The sequence below is a fragment of the Benincasa hispida genome, chromosome 6 (genome assembly GCF_027475165.1).
Source record: "Benincasa hispida cultivar pf3 chromosome 6, pf3_genome.v1.1, whole genome shotgun sequence".
Classification (NCBI taxonomy): domain Eukaryota; kingdom Viridiplantae; phylum Streptophyta; class Magnoliopsida; order Cucurbitales; family Cucurbitaceae; genus Benincasa; species Benincasa hispida.
Genome location: NC_143483.1, coordinates 8,325,674 through 8,348,676, shown reverse-complemented (window position 1 = coordinate 8,348,676; position 23,003 = coordinate 8,325,674). Strand labels below are relative to the sequence as shown.

At 31.1% G+C, this 23,003-nt stretch overlaps 1 protein-coding gene across 2 annotated transcripts; it reads right to left on the bottom strand.

The window, feature by feature from the left end:
• Positions 1-2,956: 2,956 nt before the first annotated feature.
• Positions 2,957-7,931, bottom strand: LOC120079028 (phosphate transporter PHO1 homolog 9-like). 2 transcript variants are annotated; one of them, XM_039033209.2, is made up of 13 exons: positions 7,127-7,931; positions 6,452-6,773; positions 6,307-6,355; positions 6,155-6,226; positions 5,898-6,027; positions 5,528-5,648; positions 5,191-5,449; positions 5,012-5,116; positions 4,870-4,914; positions 4,579-4,728; positions 4,050-4,328; positions 3,815-3,954; positions 2,957-3,267 (listed from the first exon to the last, which is right to left on the bottom strand). In XM_039033209.2, the coding sequence occupies exons 1-13, from the start codon at positions 7,689-7,691 to the stop codon at positions 3,165-3,167; spliced, it is 2,340 nt and encodes a 779-aa protein (XP_038889137.1). In that variant the 5' UTR covers positions 7,692-7,931; the 3' UTR covers positions 2,957-3,164. The 2 variants fall into 2 exon arrangements, with proteins under 2 accessions (XP_038889137.1, XP_038889138.1); XM_039033210.2 differs by having other exon boundaries at positions 7,187-7,914.
• Positions 7,932-23,003: the final 15,072 nt, after the last annotated feature.

Below are 23,003 nucleotides of genomic sequence, written 5' to 3'. Positions count from 1 at the left end.
TTACCTACTTTGATATCATCTTAAATTATCGATTGACTCTTAAACTGATGAGTGAATATAAATTTAATTATATATCACATAACAAAATCAGTTGAATGCAAGTGGAGGAGTTGAACCCAAGAGAGTGACGCAATTATAGACCTAATGTTCAAAAGTTAGGCCAAATGACATTTCTACAAAATTTAGATGATTCATACAAAAATCTTGTTTGTAGCGGCCGCTTGGTTCGACGATTCCAGGGTTGGTACGTCCTTGGAATCAATTCATTGGTGCTGCCATTCTGGTGATGGTTCTTTGACTCTGTTCAGTTTTAGCTATTATATTATTAATCATTGAATAAGAAAAATAAATGTAGATGATTATAAATTTGAATCCATCCTAATGGCATATTTATTAAAACTGCAAACATGCAGATGAAATAAGAAATTACCGAAATAATAATTGTTGAAAAAAATCAAAATTACTACAGTTGAAAAATCAGAGTAGATGATTGTTGAAAAAATCAAATTATCCCTTATATTTACCATTGAGAAAATGAAATTGACGAAAAAAATGATATAAACATAATTAACATTATTAACTTATAATTTAAAACAATATTAAAAAGAGAAACTCACGAAACATTAAAAACTTAAAAATAACAAACAACTTAAATCTTAGATCTAACATAGACATCAAACTGAAAATTAAATATAACAATAAAGTTAAAAAACTTAAAAATTAAAATTTAATGAAGAAAAACCTCAAATCTCAATGACAAAAAAAGAACAACAAATACTTTCTCTTTATCAACGTAAAAATCATTCAAGGTATTTTGGACTAATACCCTAAAAAATTTGTTGATGCCAAAATTTGGACAAGAAAAATGCACCTGGTCTTCATGTGACATCAACAAGGAGAAACTGTAGCCTCCAAAAAAGAAAACTTGTACATTCGTGCACCACACAGTGTGGAGTGGAAGCTAGAAAATTTGATAGTAGGACTCTATTTACATGTTATAATGATGTATTTATAGAGAAAGTTGACTAAATTTGTTCCTTGGGGTTTCAAAGTGACTCGGAATAATTAAGGGTGTGTTTGATATGTGATAAAAGTACAGAGTTGAGTTGAGTTGGTAATTATTATCTGGAGAGTTAAATTATCTAGGAAGTTAAATTGTCTGTGTTTGTTTGCAGAGTTGAGTTGAATTGGAGGATCTGATGCAGTTTTTTTTGTGAATGAGATTAGTTCTATTTTTTTCTGTTTGTTTTTTTTATTTCATTCTTTTATTTTTTAGTTTTATGCTTTGCTATTGTTGATTAATTTTCAAATATACACGTATTTTCTCAAATCATTTATGACATAAATTGAAGAATCTCAATTTTTTTTTCTCAATTTGTAGAACACTATATTATTTTTCATATATTCTTTTAAAAAATTGTAAAAATTCTAATTCTCTTCAATCGATAAAACATACTAACAAAATATATTTCATATTGCTGCTTAATTAATTGTTATATTGTATATTGTATGTATATATATTGAATGTATGTATATATTGAAGGTAATTATCCCAATTACTAATTGGTATATTGTATGTATATATATTGAATCTTGCTAACTTAACTTTATTATTTCACATATAATACAGTTTATTTTTATATGATATGGATAGTATATTTGGGTATCCAAACGGCAAAGATGAGGGAAGAGAGAAAAAAAAAATGAAAATAGAATCCAAAGGTTTGATGATAAAAAAAAAAAAAAAAAAAAATCAGATTTGGATCCAAACGGCAAAGATGATGGAAGAGAGAGAAATGAAAATATATTGATTTTTAGGGTTAGTTTTGAAGGATAAAAAAGAGAGTTTTGAATGGGTAAAAAATGAGTTTTAATAAGATTAAAAAAAAAAAATCTGAATCCAAACAGCAAAGATGAGGGAATAGAGAAATAAATAAAAATATATTGATTTTTAGGGTTAGTTTTGATGAGATAAAAAAGGAGTTTTGAGTGGATAAAAAATGGGTTTTAATAACCTATAGGTTTCTTTATGGACTTAACAAACATGAGTAATAAATATCCATCCAACCCAATAACTCATATCCATTTATCAAATGAGAAACCTATAAGGTCGAAGGATGTGCCCAATTTCATGTTTGGCTAGAGTTGGTGTCGACCGTGACTGAGCATCTCCCCTAGGCCGAAAATGTTCTTTAGGTGATGTTTTGAGTCGAGGTATATGTGGAATATGCCCCATTAGCTGTTTTGCTAGGGATCGGCCGAATACATAAATTTAGGGCCTGACACGAATTAACCTTCTCTCTTGGACTCATTTTGGGCTTAGGGCGAAGAAATGATTAATGAGCAAGGGTTCGGGGATGAACGACGCTTCTGAAAAACTTTAGTTCCCTGAATTTCTTAGATAAATGGTATTTGGGAGGTAATCACTTGATGAATCTTTAAATTTTAGCCACATTATTATTATTATCATACATTTTCCTCGCTTAGGAAGAGAGTTGTAAGCTTATGTCCAACTCAAGAATACTCTTGTCATACTGCATTAGATTACTTTCATTCTTTCTTTCCATTCTATGTTTTTATGGTTTTTTTTTTTTTTTTATGTTCTTATACATTTTTCATATTTATCAACAAAACTCAGTTTCTTATATGAAATGAAGAAATTAAAAAAACTTTATGATTATGATATAGCTCCAAAAGCTATCTTGGTTGTTATGTTAAGAGTCCTCTTTCAACTCTGTACTGTAATTGTATTTGGATGAGTGATATCTAATTTTGCAGAGTCAATGTATAGAATTCAAAATGTGGAATCTGTAGGCTGATATAAGTTCAATATTCCATTAATGTGTGTGAATATTTGATATGATCTTATGACTTGATCTGATGTTACATCTTCATTGCATATAAACCTGAGTTATCAAATAAGTTTATCTGTTTCTACTTGGAAAGATCCACTCCATTTGTTTGGGGAAAGAACATAACTGCACACCTTTATTTATTTTTCTTTTTTTCACAAAGACTGGTCTCTCATTTCTCTATTTCACTATAATGAAACCAATGGAACAACGATATATTTTCTTCTACCTTTTCACTTCACACAGAGAAAACCAAGCCATGTATAACAGTAAAAACATCACTCAAAACAGTATTTGTTTGTTGTTCATACGTCAAAATCGTGTTCTCATTTCGTTCTTGTCGTATTCGAAAGGAAGAGGAACAGAGTTGAATGCCCTGAACTTCCCCACATTGTTTAGATGCTCATTCTCCATCCTGATAAAAGCAAACAAATTTTCTTTTAACTCAATCACTGCATGAAGTTGATCACAGAACTTTACAATAAACCAAGCATCAAACTTTGTTTATATCATGTTCTTTTCCCATTTGAGTATGCTCTTGTTGTTTCATTATGCTTCGTAATCGTAATGAAATGTGGCCTACTGCCAAAATTGTAATCAACAAAGCAATTTGATGGCAGAGTGGAGGGTTGTCAATTTGATTGCATTTGGAAATTACATGAGACCTACTAGCTGATACTGTTACGTTACTCTTATTGTTACTATAAGAGAATTATGAATATGACACCATTACTTTTACTGTTTTCGATGGACCCTAAACGGTAACAGAAATAGTAAATGATACCAGACAGTACAAAATGAACAACCTCAATCGTAAGCAGATTACATTTGCAAAATGTCCAAGTAAACATAATCAAAAGCAAGTCAATTACGTTTGCGATTGAGACTCATTATGATCGATCTATTCATGGCCTAAGTAAAATTTTCCCTTTTGTTGGGTAATCATGGAAAGTAGGACATACCTGAAGAAATTCCAGATTCCTCGTCGAATGATTTCCAACACAGCAACAATGGCAATTAAGGTTTGTCTATGGATAAATGGAGCTTCTCTTAAACCTAGTACTGATTGCATCCAAGCAAGTCTTAGCAAGATATTCAGTACCTACAACCCATATTTGAAACATGATTATCAGCTAAGGGACACCATAATGTTTCCTCTTCCAAGCTAAATGAAATCAGAAAGCTGGTTATCCTTACAATTGCTACAAAGTAAACACTTTTGTTAGAAATCAATAGTTTGTCTCTCAACCATGGATTTTTCGAGTTTCGTTGGAGAAGTCCCCAGTCTTCGACTATATCCCAATATGTGCCTAAAATTGTTGCAATAGCAGAACTAATTGCAGCCAGAATTCTCCAAATCATCCCCATATTCAAATCATGACCTGTTCTCATTGCAATTGCAACTATGGTTGAGAAGTATTTCAGTCCATTAAACACATGTTCTACATCTTTCTCTTCGACCAAACGTCGAAGGCACTGCAAGCATTGAACAATTTATCTCTGATGAATGCATACAATATCGTTATAGTTTGATCTTGTTATGAAATCGACAAATAAAGATAAATAGAAAAGTGTAAATAGTAAAGAATCAACACAGAGATTTACATGGTACACTGAGAGTATGTTAGCTACGTCCATAATCAGAGGGAGAATAGTTCAAGCATTGCTAGTGAGCTAGGGTCAAAATTGTATGCATTTCAATAGATATGCTAAACTAGTAGATTACCTGAAGAGTACGGATCCAGTATGGAATAATTGCAACAACAAAGAAAAAGGCTTCAAAAATTTTGCTCTGGAAGCACCTATTTGATCTTCTTATAAAGTCCCCCCACATATAGTAGCAGATGTAGAATTGTAAACTTCTGTAGGCTTGAACCTGATGTGAAATCGTATCTGGTTTAGCTTTGGTGTACAAACTTTAGACAGCCAATTTGAGATCTTTGGAAAAAAAATATGATTTCAGTCATCTAAACTAGACTTTGAAGTTCTTAAACTTTAGAGAAGCTTAATTTCAGACCTGGCTAGTGAGCTGATCTGCCAAGAAAAAGTCTTGGAGGCTAACCTGAAGACAAAATATAGATTTAAATTAGTCCTTATTGCACACTTTGGATTTGACAATAGAATTACATATGTGTAAACCTTCTCCTTCCTCCAAGTACCTTGTAGAAAGGAGCACAAACCAAATGAAATGCACTACGAACGAGGAAGAAGCGGCTCGAACGATATATGATGTCAAAAGGACAAAATATTATACAAAGAAGGGCCTGCAGAATGAGTTTAGTTTTAATGTAATAGCTGGATCATGAAGACAGAAATATATGAAATGTGCACTGCTTACAATGAGTAGAGCCAAAGGGATTGATTCAGTTATGGCTGCAAAGGTTCTAGTTCTGGGGTCTGCCTCCATATCCAAATTGGAGAGGACACAAGCCAATGTGATCACAGCAAGACCTGAACTAAGAAAAAAGACTTCCCAGTAACCCAACTCTGTCCCTTGCTTGAAGCCAAACATAAAGGTGTAATTGACATGGTAACGCCTCCAAAAGTATATATTTGCAGAGTACATCAGCATGTGCAAGACGATGAATCCGAAAAGGCTGAAAAAGGAAACATTAGTATCAACAATTATCTCAATTTCTAATGGTTGTTACTTCAAAGTAAGCATCTTGAATTACCTATAGAGAGGAAATATGTTATCCATGTATTGGACACGCCCTGGACTCTTAAAGATGTTTCTTAGATGTATGACAAGAATGATGGCCACTACAAGTGCAATCGAGCAGCCAAAGAGAAAACCTATAGCAATCAAACTTAAAGTATTAGCAAATATAGCACACTACACAAGAATTTACAGATAGCAAAATTTAAATCTAACTCTCGGAGTCTATCAATGAGTCGATCATTGATATAATTGGCTATATTTGCAATTCGGTAAAAAATATTGCTTTACACTTAATTATTAGCCTTAAAAGTGCTACCCGTTAAATTATTCTTGAAAAATAAAGCAATAAAGACATTAGCTTTGGATATAATCAGTCTTCTTACCAGAGAAGAAGGTAATTCCTTGTCTTTCCCTTCTGATTTTTCTTTTCAAAATGTCCATCCCTCTTCTACGGTTTCCATTTGCAAAGTGTTTAATGAAAACAGCCTCCACCCTTTCTACGAGCCTTGTAACCTGTTAAATCACCGATTGACCTCAAATTTTAAGCTGATAGATAAAGACAAATATAATATTATATCATCCAATATAACCGAAACATTTTGGAAAAAAGAAAGAAAAGGGACTTTGAATTGTTGCAGACCTCAACAGTGCTGCCAAGAGGAGATTTTTCCACCATTTCTAAGTAGGCCTTTGATGCTTTACGTGATGTAATCTGTATGGACACAAGATCAAAATTACTAAAGGGAAAAAGGATTGTGTTCTTGAAATATAAACATTGGTGATTGTTGAGACCTTATCATATTTCTTCATGATCTTCAAAACAGCCAGTTTATTCAAGAAACTGCAGATTCATAAGGAATAACTCCATTTATAGTTTTACAAAATTTAAAAATGGAGTAACATAATCTTGAATATGATATCAAGATTCATATATTACCTGTAGCCTTTCAGAAATCGAAGCTTTTGGTAGAATTCGATGAGAGCACGAGTCATGAGCTCTTCTGCCTTCCTCAACTCTGTCTTACTATAAGACAATTGAGATGTGGAACTCATGACCATGCACTTTAAAGTTGATATTGGTGTTTCAGGCTGGACATTAATCCTTACTTGAGGCAACAATTCTAATGAAACTGGTTTGAGTTTTTGAATGGTAGGTTGAACTATTTCTTTACTAGCCTTCCTGCGATAACTCTTTGCATCTTCCAAAGATGTTTCCTCAGCCATCTCAACTTCTTGAGTTACCTCCTTTCGCGACCGTCCTTCAAAAACATGATCTAAACAGTCAACTCTTACTGATTTTATGTCTAAGGCTAAATTAGATGTATGCTTTGATTCAAACACTCCATGAGAGGCCAGCTTACGCGCACCTCAACTAATCTAATAGGATAACCCGCCTGACCTTACAACAATTGGGTGTCAAGAAAACTCGAAAGATATTATATCCTTGGTAGGTGGCTACCATAGATTGAACCGAACCTATTCCCTCTTGGAAAATCATGTTTATTTAGTTCCCATACTTAAAAAAAGTCTCTTATAAAGTTTAGTTTAGTGACACTAACATAGTTTAACTATAGACATAGACTAGATATAAGCATAGGTATTGATAACTTACCAGGAGTCCTAGCAAAGGTGGACTTGACAGTTGAAGTAGAAGTTGAGGAAGGTATAATACCTGTAAGACTGATATGTTCATTAGAATCTTCAAAAGAACAATCTGGTTTCTCTACCTTTATCCTCAGAGCAATAAAAATATCCATTTGTTTGCTCAATTCCTCAGCTTCCTCCATTAACTCCCCCACTTCCTTCTTGTAAAACCCCACAACTTTATTCAACTCATCATCAAGTTTCCTGAAGAAATCTACCTCAATTTCACTCCCTTTTTCCAAAGATGAAGTAAACAACATGCTTTGATAACATTCTCCTTCAGACCCTCTTTGAATTATGTTTGTATGTATTGCATCTTCTTGCAGCTTTTGAAAGCTTCTTCCTCCTGTTAGTCCACTAAAAGCTCTGTATAGAGATCCTCTTCTGTTAAATTTGCTTGGTTGCTTGTCTGATGCTTCTACTTGTCTCACTTGGCTCACTTCTTTCAACAATGTTTTGAGTTGATTATAATCCAGGTATGCTTCTTGCCATTCTGGTACCATTTGTGATAAAAACTCTTTCCCAAACTTCATGTTTTGTTCAATGAAATGAAATTCTCTGCCTTTTGCTGTTGGAAATGAATGGCATTTGATGATGATTCTAGCTAGGAATTTCCCTTCTCTTTGTTTTTTGTATTATCTTTTGAATGGTATTCAGTGAAAGACAAAAACTAAATTTATAGATTTTTGTTCTTGTTCATGTTGAGAAAAGTTTGGAGACTTTTAGTATTTGACATGAGGATGTCCTACCTTAATTATCAAGCACACAACTTGGTCCTGCTTTTAAATTAGTAAGGGAAAATATTTAGGTGCAGCACCACCTAATATAAAATTGCCAATAAAAAAATATTTTTTTCCCAAAAAAATTCCTAACTTTTTTTTGGTAAAAATGTGGAGAGTACTAAGCTCACCCATCATTGCTCATTAGCAACACTTTTGATTGTAAAGTAATAATTTAGTCCATCAAAATACGTACTTTCGAATATATAATAATTTAGTCTTAAAACTTTAGTAAATAATAATTTAATCCTTATACTTTATAATTACTAATGATTTAGTCTCTGTTATACAAGTAATAACTTAATCATTATACTTGACAATTGGTAATGATTTAATTCTTCTTGTAAAAAATATCATTAAGATCTAATGAAAATTTTCACACATGTAGATCGATAAATTGATTGAAAATCAACTTTATTTGTAAGTTATAAAAACTAGGTTATGCAATAAAAGTTGACGCTTAATTTTGATGAGATTTTTGTTATGATAGAGACTAAATTATTAAAAATTTCGAAATATAGAGAATAAATTGTTACTTGTTAAAATTCAAGAACTAAATTGTTACTTTTTATCAAAACTTAAAGACCAAAAGTGATTTTTTAACACCAATTAAACAATACTTAGATGTATTCTCGATTGCATTCTTCTTGTTTTTTTTTAACCCACCCCAACTACACAATAGGAAAAAAAAATCAGAATTGTTGTTTAGAAAGTAAGAAATAGTAATTTTTTTATAATAGGTACAATCTAAGATGCATACAAATATTTTGTATCGATTAACTTTGCATTCGAGTTTTTGACCGCGCGTCAACTGCGGTGTTGTTTTTAAAGAAAATTTATTTTCTAAGAACATGAGAGAAATTGGAAAATACAAGCATGACCTAAACTATTTCTCCCCCATGAAAATTATAGGGAGAAAAGTTCAAGGATTGAAGTTGTTGAAGATAATTATTATGAATGGGATAGCCCCATTATTGGCTGACTAATTCAACAATAATTATTGATACACATGCTATGGCCTATACTTTTCAAACGTTTGTGTTGAAATAGAGTCAATGTCACCTTTATAGAAGGTATATCACAATAAATGAAAGGAAATTTGAAAAGTAGGATCCTTTTATTTTTACGTTTATTAGTGTTTACCATCGTTCTGCATTTGTACGGAAAGATGGACCCCAGTTGAAAATCCATAATCAAGTAATATAATTTGAATGACGAACGTGAGGTGATCATTGAATTGCATCTGAAATTTTCGTCGTATCATTACTGTTATAGTTATGGTTATAATTATCATTATTGTTACGGTTTTAACGAAAATATTATGAATTTCGACACATTTATTGTTACATTTCCATTACGGTTACGATTTGGCTCTCAAAGTTTAAGGTAATTATAATAGTAACGGTAAATTTGACAAAATTCTAAATTTTAAGGAAATACGATAAAAAACGATCTAATTGCACTTGTGATTGAGACTCACTATGATTGATCTGTCAATAAAATTCGAATACAATTATACCCATGATTTAATTAGTAAACGTGGCCTAAGGTATTAATAGTATCTCTCAATTTTTTTTTTTTTAAAAAAAAAACTCTTTCATGATATTTATAATTATGTAAATGTCAACAATATATATATATATATATATATATATATATATATATATATATATATATATATTTCTAAACTTTGAGAATTGTATCCATAGTTGATGTATGTATATGAATCTTAATTAACTAAAAATAATTATCAATCTTGATTAAATTGCAATGACTTTTATTTTGCTAATGTCTATCGTGATCTATCGCCTGGGTTTTATTTCTTAAAATTCGTGGTTTGTAAACAATAAAATTATTCTATTAATCAATATAGATGTGTATTGAAATTTGATTCAATAAAATTATTATTAAATGTTTAAATTACTTATTTTGTTTTAGAAATAACCCAAATCTAATAAACTAAGATCCACGACTATTATACGAGTACTTGAACTTTGTGGAGACATAAGAGTGGATCAAGTTCAAGTAAATAGTCAAAATGGTTTATAGTATATGAATAAGGTTGGGTACCTTATTTTGGGGACACTATCGGATGCGGCCCACTTTGTAGATGTTACAATTATTGTAAAGTGTTACAAACGAAGTGGCCTGATTCATTCATGTGGAGACATGCGAGTGAAGGCGTTCTATGGAAAGAGTTTGTATAAGATCGGACCAAGAAATTAGTCACTCTTACTTTATAACACCGTTTACTGTTTAAGACTGACTATTCCAAAACGATAACCTACGTAACTTGTCCTTAATCTTGAGCTAACTATGAACTTCTGTTTATTCAGAAATATCCTTAGATTTTCATGAGTGAGGGTTAGTTCAACAACATCAGCTCAATAAGTCTCCCATTTCAGAGGTAAGACCAGATAGATAGTTGGGGATATATGGTGCAAGATGGAATTCATTTCTACCCGCATTAAGGATAGTAGAGAGGTTGTTCCCTTAATTGCTGATTCCAGGTCTTGAATAACAGGGCCCACCCTCTCATTAGCTCAAGAGGGATTCGGTTTAGTGATTGGATCACAAACCAATTGTTCATTAAAGTATCAGTGGGACTTAAGGAACAAGAAGTAATCTTGGGGATAAAACAACTTTTGACCAACCGTTATTATGAAAAACCTATGAAAGATTGACTGATTATGGTTATATCGAGTGGACACAATTATATCTCCAATGAGGAGAGTGCAACAACTGGGCTTTACAGGAGTGACTGGGTAGTTAATAAATATTGGTTAATTAAGTTAAAAAATTTAGCCAGTTAATCTCGGATTGTTAGAGCCCATGATCTGTAGGTCTATTAGATCCGCTTACTAGCTCACAAACGGATAAACCTTCGAATAACGTGATGAGACAATTTGAAATGTTCAAATTTGAATTGAGGAAATCATTAATTATATGTGATATAATTACACGTATAGTTATCGAATTAAATGAAATTGGAGAATTAGATAATATTTAAATTTGATTTAAATATTAATTACATGAATAATAATTCATAATTGTGGAATTGGTATTTTAATAATTTAATATTGGATATTAAATTATTTTAATTAATTAAATCAATTAATTTTATTTAAAAATTGAAAATTTGAATTTTATGGAAATTTAAATTTAGAAAATCAAAATTTATTTTAATTTAATTTTTGAAAAATTAAATTAGAACTAAATTTTAATAAATCGGTAAATTGATTTTAAATTATTTTTAAATAAAATTATTTTTTAAAATTTGAAATTTGGAAATTTCAAATAAGTGGGTTTTTCCAACAATTGATATTCAAGATTCCATTCTAATCCACTCACTTGATGTGGATTTGGTGTCAATTTGTTATGCAATTTGATTGCACTATCAAACTAAACAAAACCAGTGGTTGTTGGTTGAGAAAATAACATGCAAATGAATTTGTTTTCTGATTTTTTTTGAAGAAGTGTTCTTCAACTTTGAAGCTGAAAAAATCAGTTCTTTTTCTCCAAGATTCCTCAGATTATAACTCATTTTGGATCCCACAATCTAATCTAAGGTCCAAGAGAATAGTAGAGAATATTAAGTGGTGGTCTAGATCCTTTTGGAGTGAAGATTGGAGCTGAATTTGTGGATTGAAGAAGGTCTTCAAAAGTATATTATCAGAAACCCTCTTTTCTATTCTTATGAACATACTTTCTTAGTTGCTAAAATTGATTAATTAGAGTATTTAATGATTTTGTTTGCTTCTGTTAATTGCATGCTAACTTTAACACACCCATTGTTAGATGTCTATCGTGGTCTATCATTGTCTATCACTAATAGACAATGATATTTTGCTATGCTTGAAATGGAAATTACCGATTTTGGCCCAAAACATTTTTTCCAATTCAAGGGTAACCTCATTTTAAAAATCTAATTTTTTTTAACATCTTTTCCATCTTTTCAGACTTTAAGTGGGGAGATCTACCACTTAAAAATACCATTTTGCCCTCAATTTAAATCAATATATTCATCTTTTCATGGAAGCTAGGGTTTTTCTACTTCTCTTCTTCTTCTCATTTAGTTTAATCTATTTATCTTCCCGTGAAAACTTCAACCATTGTTGGACTCCCTTCTCTCAAAGAAGATCCATCTTTTGTGGTCGTTGGACGTATTCTGTTTTTCCTTCACCCGATTCGGATTTTAACAAAAGGTATGCAAGTACCTTTCCCATTTCCTATCTTTCTAAATGATTAATCGATTATATTTTTTATAGGGGGAGTTTGTGTGATTTCTGGTAGCAATGTGTAGTGAAAAACCCAAACCCTTTTTCAACCTTTTAACTTTAACGAATTTAAAAGAATTTCATGACACAAATATCCTATGTGGGGTAAAGGGTAAATGTTCGTCTGAGTTTGATTTCACATTTTCTGGGGTGCATTGAACTTCACGAGATAAATATCTCTGTGAAGTTATTGAAAATATTTGTCTCATGAAAGTATTTGCAATAGTGGGAAGTTTGTAAAATAGCTTGAAAGCTCTCTGTCGTTTGTCTCGTAAAGTTATAAGTTCATCTTATGAAGTTACTTCACGAGACAAAAGACTTATTACTAACTCAACTTTACGAGACAAAGGACTACTTTTCAACACAAAAGAAAAATAAAAGACTATGTTTCAACATACCTGCCTCTTTTGGAACTCTAAAAAATGAAAGAAATTGTTCATCTAAACTTGGAACCCTCTGAAAAGGATCATTCCTTTGAAGTTGGGACTCTCACATAAAGCATTTCTATCTTGAAAACAAAATGTTGGGTTTTATGTCCTAAACCTTGTGGTTTATAAATAATAAACTTATTATGTTATTAATAAAGATGTTATTAAGGTTTTATTCAATAAAGTTGTTATTGAATAAATGAATTGCTCATTTCATTTTAGAAAGAACCTAAATCCAATAAACTAAAAATTCATGGCTATTATATGAATACTTGAACTTTATGGGGCGACATAAAGATGGATCAAATTCGAGCAGATAGCCAAAACGGTCTATAATATATGAATAAGGTTAGATGCCTTATTCTAGTAACACTACCGGATGCGACCCACTCTGTAGTTGTTACGATTTATTGTAAAGTGCTACAAACGAAGTGATCCTGATTCATTCATGTAGTGACATGAGAAGCGGGAGTGTCCTTGCAATGAGTTTGCATAATATTAGACCAAGAAATAAGTCACTCTTACTTTATAACGTTGTTTACTGTTTAAGACTGACTATTTCAAAATGATGACCTAGGTAACTTGACCTTAATCTCGAGCTAACTATGAACTCTTATTTATTCAGGATTATCCTTAGATTTGCATGGGTGAGGGTTGACTCAACAGCGCAGCTCAATAAGCCTTTCATTTCAAGGGTAAGATCGAGTAGATAGTTGGAGACATAGGGTGTAAAACAAAATTCACTTCTACCTGCTTTTAGGGATAGTAGAAAGGTTGTTCCTTTAAGTGCTAACTCCAAGTCTTGAACAAGGGGTCTCACTCTCTCATTAGCCCAAAGAGGGGCTCGGTTTAGTGATTGGATCGCAAACCAATTATTTTATTAATTGATCAGTGGGACTTAAGGAGAAAGATGTAATCTCGGGGGTAAAACGGCTTTTGAGCTAGTCGTTATTACAAACAACTTGTGAAGGGTTAACTTACTAATCATGGTTATATCGAGTGGACACAATATATCTACGGTAAGGGGAGTATAACTACTGGACTTTAGTGGAGTGACCCGATAGTTAACGAATGGTGGTTAATTAAGTTAAAGAGTTTAGCCGGTTAATCTAAGAAGCGTTGGAGCCCATGATCTATAGGTCTACGAGGTTCCCCTACTAGCTCATATCGGAATAAACCTTAGAACAATGTGACGATCGAATTTGAAGTGTTCAAATTCAGTTTTTGGAGTAAAGTGTTAAATATATACAATATATTTAACCTAATGTTTAATTGTGAATTAAACCTAAAAAGAGAGAATAGGAGATATTTAAATAACATTTAAATATGAGAATTATGAATAGGGATTCAAATTGATTGGGATTAGTGTTGGATTTAATATTAAATTAAATTAATTAAATTATTTAATTAATTATTTAAGATTAATGTAATTTTAAAACTAATTATTAGAACTAATTTTGAAATTAAAAGAAATTGGTCAAAATTGCATTAAAAGTCAAAATTGTTAACTAGGTAAAAAATGCAATGAAAGTCAAAAAGTCAAAATTGTTGACTTTGGACAATGAGAGTCAAACTTTGACCTTTGACCAAGTTGGTGGAAAAATCCAACATTTTTTAGTGGAAAATTCCAACTTTTGCATTGCTAAATGTTGTCTTCAATTGAAGACACTTATCCCACTAATCGCACTTTGAGTTAGTGAATTTTTTAGTGTCAAATTCTCATCAAATTCAAAATTACATGTTTAGCATGAAATGATCTTTAAAAGCAAGAGTTAATGTTTTTTAAAACTTTTGGCTAAGTGGAATTTTATGAGATTATATGATAATCTCAACCCTTATTTTCTCTCAAATACTTATCATTTTCTTCTCCAAATTAATCACTCACTGGATCCCACCATCACGTTCTAAGGCCAGAGAATAGTCTCTCGTGGTGGTCTACGAACCATTGTGAGGAGATTGAAGCTAATTTGGAGAAGTTTTGAGTCTACAAAGGTTGTATATCTTCTTTCCCTTTATACTTGTTTTAATTGCATGTTTATCCTTTGAAATTAACCTAATTAGAGTACTTTAGATCTATTATTTCTTCCACTGCGCATGTGTTCATTTCATCACATGTGAAACTGAATGTTGAAGCTAATTTAAGCTAATTTAAGATATGTGAGTTGGGTAAGTTAGGTGATTTCATATTCAAGACAATTGAACGACCATATATTGAGGAGCAAAATGGTATTTTCACAGGGTGGATCCCTCCACTTAAAGACTGAAAAGATGGAAAAGAGGTTAAAAAAAGTAGATTTTAAAAATGAGGTTACTTTTGAATTAGAAAAAAACTTTTCAGGTCAAAATTGGCAATTTCCCTGCTTGAAAATATTTTCAGCAGTTTATCACTTAAAACAATTACCTTTACTAAATTAATTTTATTTATTTTCAAATATAATAGCTATGTTCTGATATTATCTTAAATCACTAATCACCAAAAAATTTAAGTTAATGAATAAAAATAAATTTAATTATAACGAACACAAGGGAAAAAAAAGGATTATTCAAACCTAATAGCGAAACTTGAACCACCAGTTGATTTTGATCAATGGCGAGTAGAAGAAGATCAATATTCATCGTTATCCATTGTCCAAGCGAATATTGATCACCAACAACCTAATTTCTTTTAAGTCTGGATCACCCTTCTGTTCATTCTACATTCAACCACCTACATTTTCTTTTTTACTGAAGCTTCAATTAACGCTTTAGAGGTAAGTGATAAGAGCATAAGCAATTTTCTTCTAGCCTCCTGTAATTCTTGGGTTTAGTTTACTTCAAACCTTGGTGACGTTGAAGGAATGGAAATCTCTATAACGATCGGAATAGGAATCGGAATCGGAATGTGAATAGAGACGCCGAAGGAATGAAAATCTTGCAATTTTTTCATTTTCTTCTGGGTTTTGAGTTCGTGTTGTTTGCTAATGCTCCAATTGGTTTTTTTTTTTTCATTGTGAGAAAATTTTATATAAATCCAATAATCAAGCAACAAATAAAGAATCTAACTAGATAGATACGTTAATTATGTACCAGTTGAGCTACGCTATAAAATCATCTTAAATAAAATATTTATTGGATTAAAAGTAGTTGTATTGATTATGAATATCTTTTTCTCGTTGGATATTTAGCGAATTTTGAGTGAGTCACTATAAAGTCTATCTTAACATATATCAATTATCAATTAGTCTTGGAGTTAATAAGGATCTTGAATATAGTCCAAGTATGTGCAAGCCAGCTCAAAATTTGGTTTGACTTTTTAATCCATCAACGCCATCTTTCTTAAATACAATAATTTAATTCTTAACCAAGTTCCAAAAATAAAAATAAATTTTTAAAAGCTATTTTTTTAATTTTCAAAATTTAGTTTGACTTTTTAATCCATTAACAAAAAGTAAATAATAAATAAAGAAATTTAGAGGTGAAAATAGTGCCTATATTACTATGGGCTTAATTTAAAAAAAAAAATAATTATCAAACGAGACCTTAATTATACTAAACTCGCCTTGGAGAAGTAAATTTTTCAAAAGTACTCATGAAAAATGGAGCATTCTCTTGGAAAGTTGTTCAAATTTCATGAAGACAAAAATCAATTGTGCTAGCTGTGGCATAAACCTATTGGAATTTTATCAAAAATAAATAAAACAATAATAATCAATATATTCTTGTATGTGCCCATTAATAAATATATTAGTGTGAGTTGTGTAATTACTTATATTGTGAAATTGAGATACGGAGAAAATATAATATAATAATAAATATAATATAATATAACTAAAATTATAAAATTGGATAATTTGAAAACTAATGAAATTTTGAAGTGGATTTCTCACAAATGTGCATTCTTTTGAGATCCACCAAAATCACTATTTATAGGCAAAGTGGCAAGTAGGATGTGAACTTACATGGACACCAAACATGAATTATTACAAGACACATGGACAATATGAAAAATGACACATGGCTTTTAGGATACTAAGCATTGAACATCTATTTATATGATATTTATAATTCTCTCTCTATATATATATGAAATATGTCTCCTTAAAACCCAATGGGAAAAAATCCGACTGAAGAAAAAATAATACATATTTCGTATAATACATATTTCGTATAATACATACTCTTAAAAGAATACAATATATTTATTATCCTTCACAAAAACATTACTTAAGGTCTCTGAGTCACTGCATTCCAATGTTGTGTACCAATTTTTGAAAAGTTGCAGTTGGTAATGCATTTGTAAATAAATTTGCCAGGTTATCCTTCGAAAAAATTTGTTGTACAGTAATGTTGCCATTTTTTTCAAGATCATGAGTGTAGAAAAGCTTCGGTGAAATATGTTTTGTTCTAACTTCTTTAATATATTCTCCTTTGATTTGGGTCATGCAAGTTGTGTTGTCTTCATGTAATATTGTTTTACGAATGTGATGAGTCATTGACCTTAGCTATACACATTCTCAACTAGCCACGTGAATTACAAGAATTTCAGCATGATTTGAAGAAGTGACCGTTATGGTATGTTTCACAGATCGTCGATTCCTCCACATGTGAACAAATAACCAGTTTGAGATCTAGCTTTGTGTGGATCAGATAAATATCCATAATCTGCATAACCAACTACATCAAGTTTCACCGATCACCGATATAACAATTCCTCCACATGTGTACAAATAACCTGTTTGAGATCTAGATTTGTGTGGATCAGATAAATATCCAGAATCTGCATAACCAACTACATAAAAAATTTGATTTATTTGAATAAACTAAAAAAACCCATATCGATTGTTCCTTAGAGATAACGGAGTATATGCTTAATTTTGTTCTAATGTCTTTTTGTAGAAGAAGAACTATATTTAGCTAATAAATTTACTGAAAATGCAATATCTGGTCTTATAATTAGCAAGATACATAAGTGCACCAATTGCACTAAGATATGGTACTTCAGGACCAAGAAGTTCTTCATTATCTTCTCGAGGTTGAAATATATATTTCTTTATAGCCAATGAACTGACTTCCATTGGATATTTAATCGATGTCATTTGTCCATATAAAATCTAAAAATTTTCTTGAGTTGATTGATGAATAAATTTTCCATCTGTTAAATGCTTAATTTGCAAACCAAGGCAAATGTTTTTATTTTTTTCAAGATCATTCATCTCAAATTCTTTCTTAAGATATTCTATTGCCTTTGAAAGGTTTTCATGAATTCTAATTATATTCAAGCCATCAACATATACAGTTATAATAGCAAATCCTGATTGTGATTTCTTTATAAAAACACACTGACATATTGAATTATTTTGATATCCTTCATTCAATAAATATCCACTCAGGCGATTGTACCACATCTGTCCTGATTGTTTCAATTCATATAGTGATCTTTGTAACTTTATTGAATACTATTCCCGGGAATTTGATGTATATGTTTCAGGTACCCTAAATCCTTCTGGGATTCTCATATAAATATCATTATCAAAAGATCCATATAAATATGTTGTGACTATATCCATAAGATGCATATCTCGACTTTTATACACAGTCAAGCGAATTAAATATCATAACGTAATTGCATCTATCACTGGAGAATATGTCTCCTCATAATCAATACCAGGTCTTTGTGAAAAATTTTGTGCAACTAGTCTTTCTTTGTATCTTGTGACCTCATTATTTTCATTTTATTTTCTCACAAATACTCATTTATATCCCATAGGTTTGATACCTCTAGTGTTCAGATTACTGGTCCAAAAACCTACTCTTTTGAAAGTGAGTTTAGTTCTACCTCGATTACTTCTTTCCACTGAAGCCAATCTTTTCCATGTCGACATTCTTCAATAGATTTTGGTTCAGGATTCTCATTTTCAGATATAATATCAAGTGCAACATTATACACAAAAATATTGTCAATAACTACATTAGTTCGATTTCATCTTTTTCCTGTCATGATATAGTTTATTGAAATCTTATTATTATCTTTAGGTATTTCACTTTTCTCACTAGTCATGTTGAAGATTTCTTTATGGGTATTTACATTATCAACCAAGTCTTTTTTACTATTTCACTTTTCTCACTAGTCATGTTGAAGATTTCTTCATGGGTATTTACATTCTCAACCAAATCTTTTTTACTATTAGTTATTTTTTCGTTTTCAAGGATTTTTATCATTGGAACACACTGGTCTACCACGCTTATGGCATGTCCCAGACTCATTAGCGATAACTTGTTGTTTTGGGATATCAATTTTTTATAGAACATTTGCAATTGGTATATGTGATTTAGTTACTTTTTTGCATCTATAAATGCATCTGGCAATTGATTTACTATATTTTGCAAATGAGTTATTTTCTGAACTTCAAGTTCACATTGATCTATACGGAGATCTAAATGAGACAATAACGATGCATTCCATGTAATTTTTTTTCCAATTCCTTAGTTCCTCCCACTAATGTTGAAAAATTTGTCTCATTAGAATGACAATAAAAAAAATCGTGCAGTAAATGCATCACCCGTCAGGGGTTCAAGATGTTTAATAATTGATGGGGAATCGCATCCAATATATATTCTGAACCTCCTCTGAGGACGCATCTTAATGCGTTGTGGTGGAGCACTTGGAATATATACTGCACCCAAAAATTCTTCGATGGAAAATATTTAGCTCACGACCATAAACTAATTGTAATGTGAGTACTTAAGATAAGCTATTGACCTAATGCGTATAAACGATGCTGCATGCAAAATAGCATGCCCCATACAAATGAAAGAAACTTAGCTCTCATAAGTAATGATCTTGCAATTAATTGCAAATGTTTCATGAATGATTCTGCTAAACTATTTTGTGTGTAAATATGAGCTACAGGATGTTCAACACTTATCCCAATTGACATCCAATAATTATAAAAAAACTTGGGATATAAATTCACCAGTATTTTCAAGACGAAAGATCTTAATTGTATAATCAGGAGATTGTGTTCTTAACTTAATTATTTGAGCAAGTAATCTTGCAAATGCAAGATTTTAATTTGATAATAAGCACACGTGTGACCATTTACTAGATGCATCTATTAATACCATAAAATATCTAAATGGTCTACTTGGTGGCTTAATAGGTCTACATATATCACTATTTTAACCAATGATGATCTAATTATTAATTTGCCTTGAGAGCAAACATTACATGATAATTCATTAGAATTGAAGAATTATCTGATTCTTCAATTGGTGTCCATTTGAATTCTCAATAATTCTCCTCATCATTATAGATCCTGGATGACTCAATCGGTCATGCCAAATTGTAAATATGTCTGAATTCATGAACTTCAGGTTCATTGTTGCATATGTTTCAATTACTCGAATATAAGTATAATAAAATCCAGAAGATAAAACAGACAATTTTTCCAATATACATTTTTCATTTGAGATAGTAAAGATAATATATAGATATTTCCTATTATTCTTACTATCAATCTCAAGACAATAACCATTGTAATGTATATCTTTAAACTTATAAGATTTCTTTTTTATTGACTAGAGAACAATGCATTGTCGATTGTAAATTTTGTTTCTTTAGGAAAAATAATATTTGTTTTTCCAAAACTTTCGATCAAGTTTGCAAAACCTGATATTGTATTTACTTTTGCTTTTAGCATTGTCAATTTGGAAAAGTATTTTTTATTTGTAAGTATTGTGAGTGTAGTTGGACCATTTGCCAGAAACAGATCTTCTTTACTCATTTTTTAAACACCCAACATATGAAAATGGTCCATGTTTCTTCATTAAAAGAAAATAATTATAATAAGAAAAACAACACTTAAAATATACAAAAGTTACTAAAATAAATATGAAGATAGATAAAAGAAAACAACATTAAGTCTAGATATTCTCAAAGTCAAAAGAAACACTTGTTGTTCTACCAACTATGTCAATCTTCTCTTTAAAAGATTTAAAGAAGTCCACCATATCCAAATTTGTCATGTGGGATAGGTCAAATATGTCATTATCTTATATGCAAAATTTGCTTTTGCATTTTTTTCCTTTTTCCTTTAGGGAAGTTTGATAGAGGTCTACTAAGTGTTTTGATGTATGACAGGTACGTGATCAATGTTCAGTCATTCCCCATCGGAAGCACTTTCAACACTCTTTGAACTTTTATCTTGTGGAGCTTTTCCTTTGTGATCATCATTTTGTGTAATTCTTTTCCAATTTAAATGATTAGAACGACCATCACGAAAATAATAATTATTTCTTCCTTTATCATGGTTATGACCTCGACCACGATTATTAATATTCACAATATTCACTTCAAGGAATGGTGTTGTTCCAGTTGGTCGAGATTTGTGGTTCTTCATCAAGAACTCGTTATTTTGTTTGGCTACAAGAAAACATGAAATTAGTTCAGAATATTGTTTAAAACCTTTCTCTCAATATTGCTATTGCATGAGCATATTCGAGACATGAAATGTAGAAAATGTCTTCTCTAATATATTAGTATCATTAATTTTTTCTTCGCATAACAACAATTTTGAATTGATTTTAAATAATGCGGAATTGTAATCATTTACTGATCTAAAATATTGTAGCCTCAAATGCATCCACTCATAACGGGCTTTAGGAAGAATAACTTGTAAGATTTTATGTCTTAAAATTTGTGGTTTGTAAACAATAAAACTTATTCTGAAAATTCAATAAGTTGTTATTGAATATATGAATTGCTTATTTTGTTTTAGAAATAAATCCAATAAACTAAAATATCCATGACTATTACATGAGTGCTTGAACTTTATGTGAAGACATAAAAGTGGATTATGTTCGAGTAAATAGCCAAAATGATCTAAACTATATGGATAAGATTGGGTGCCTTATTCTGGTAATACTATCGGATGTGACCCATTCTGTAATTGTTACAAGGAGTTGTAAAGTGCTATAGACGATGTGATTCTAATTCGTACATGTTATGACATGAGGAGTGGAAGCGTCTTATGCAATAGGTTTATACAAGATCCATATCCTGGTTTAATTTTGGCTTGTGGATGTTTTTTCATGAGTTATATGAAAATGGTGCACTGATATGGTTTTCTGAGATTTGGCATTTAAATTCTTTTTTATTCCTTTGTTAAATTTGTAATTGGCTCTTGATTGATGAGCTTATATGTGTGCTCAAGAGTCTGTAATTTATTTGGAGTCATTAGTGTTGAAATTAAGTTGTAATTGAAGAAATAAGTGAAGAAGGTCGAGTTGTAGAAAACTATTCGTGAGCTTCTGTCCAGGCAGCATTGCAATGCTGCCCTTGAGCATTGCTACGTTGTTCATATTCGAGCGAGAATCGAGTTTCATCGAGGAATGAGGAGCGAGTTTTCAACCAACCAGCAACAAGGATCGAGTTTGAACCAGTTTTGACCGAGCGATCGAGTTTGAACCATTGATTGAACGAAGAATCGAGTTTGAACCGATTTGACCAGGCGAGGATGAGTGAGCTTTGACTTTTTTTTACCAGTTTTCTTATTGTCTGGTCCGATTCAGCCTCAAATGGGTTTTGACTTGTCCAATTCAATCAATTCTGGTTTGGTTCAAGCTGTTCGAGTTCCGTTTGGGGCGGTTCGAGCAGTCCGAAAGTATTTTCGAGCTGTTTCTTGCTTTTTTTGTAATAATTAGTCCTTTGTTTGATTGAAAATGCCAAAATTAAAACCATATCAGTACGTGTTTAATTATTTATACATAAAGTATGCCATGTAGATTTAAAATCTCACCTTGAAAGTATGTTATAAAGTGTTATAATATGTAGTATGCATGTTTAAGGTTTCTTTTATCTAATATAAGTGTTATATTAAATATTAAATGCCTTTGATGTATATTGTGGATGTTTAGCATGTCTAAAAATTTTGTAAGTTGTTATAAAATTGGGTTACATTTAAAATCCATAACAAAGAATAGTTGCATGCTCACGTAGGTTAACCACTTGTTTTAATAATTAAAATAGGTAGTTAAACTTGTAAAACTAGGGTTACAAATTCAACCGATATATAATCTTGTCTAAGGCTGGAGGTATTTAAGTTGACGGTCTAGGGAATACCTCATACCTGGGAATTATGGTCGAATAATTGAGCATTGTTAACCAGTTTATGAGCAATACGTGAGCGATGTGAGGTTTAAAAACTAGTTTATCACATAGATATCATAGGTTAAATCCAAATATAAACATTATACTTGGATAAACACCTAGACTTAGGTTTTTTAATTAGCCGGAATAAGCCTAAGGAAATGTATACCTTGTTCAATGTTAGAACACTTCAGTGGAAGTTTAATAACATATATGATATACTATTAGAACACTT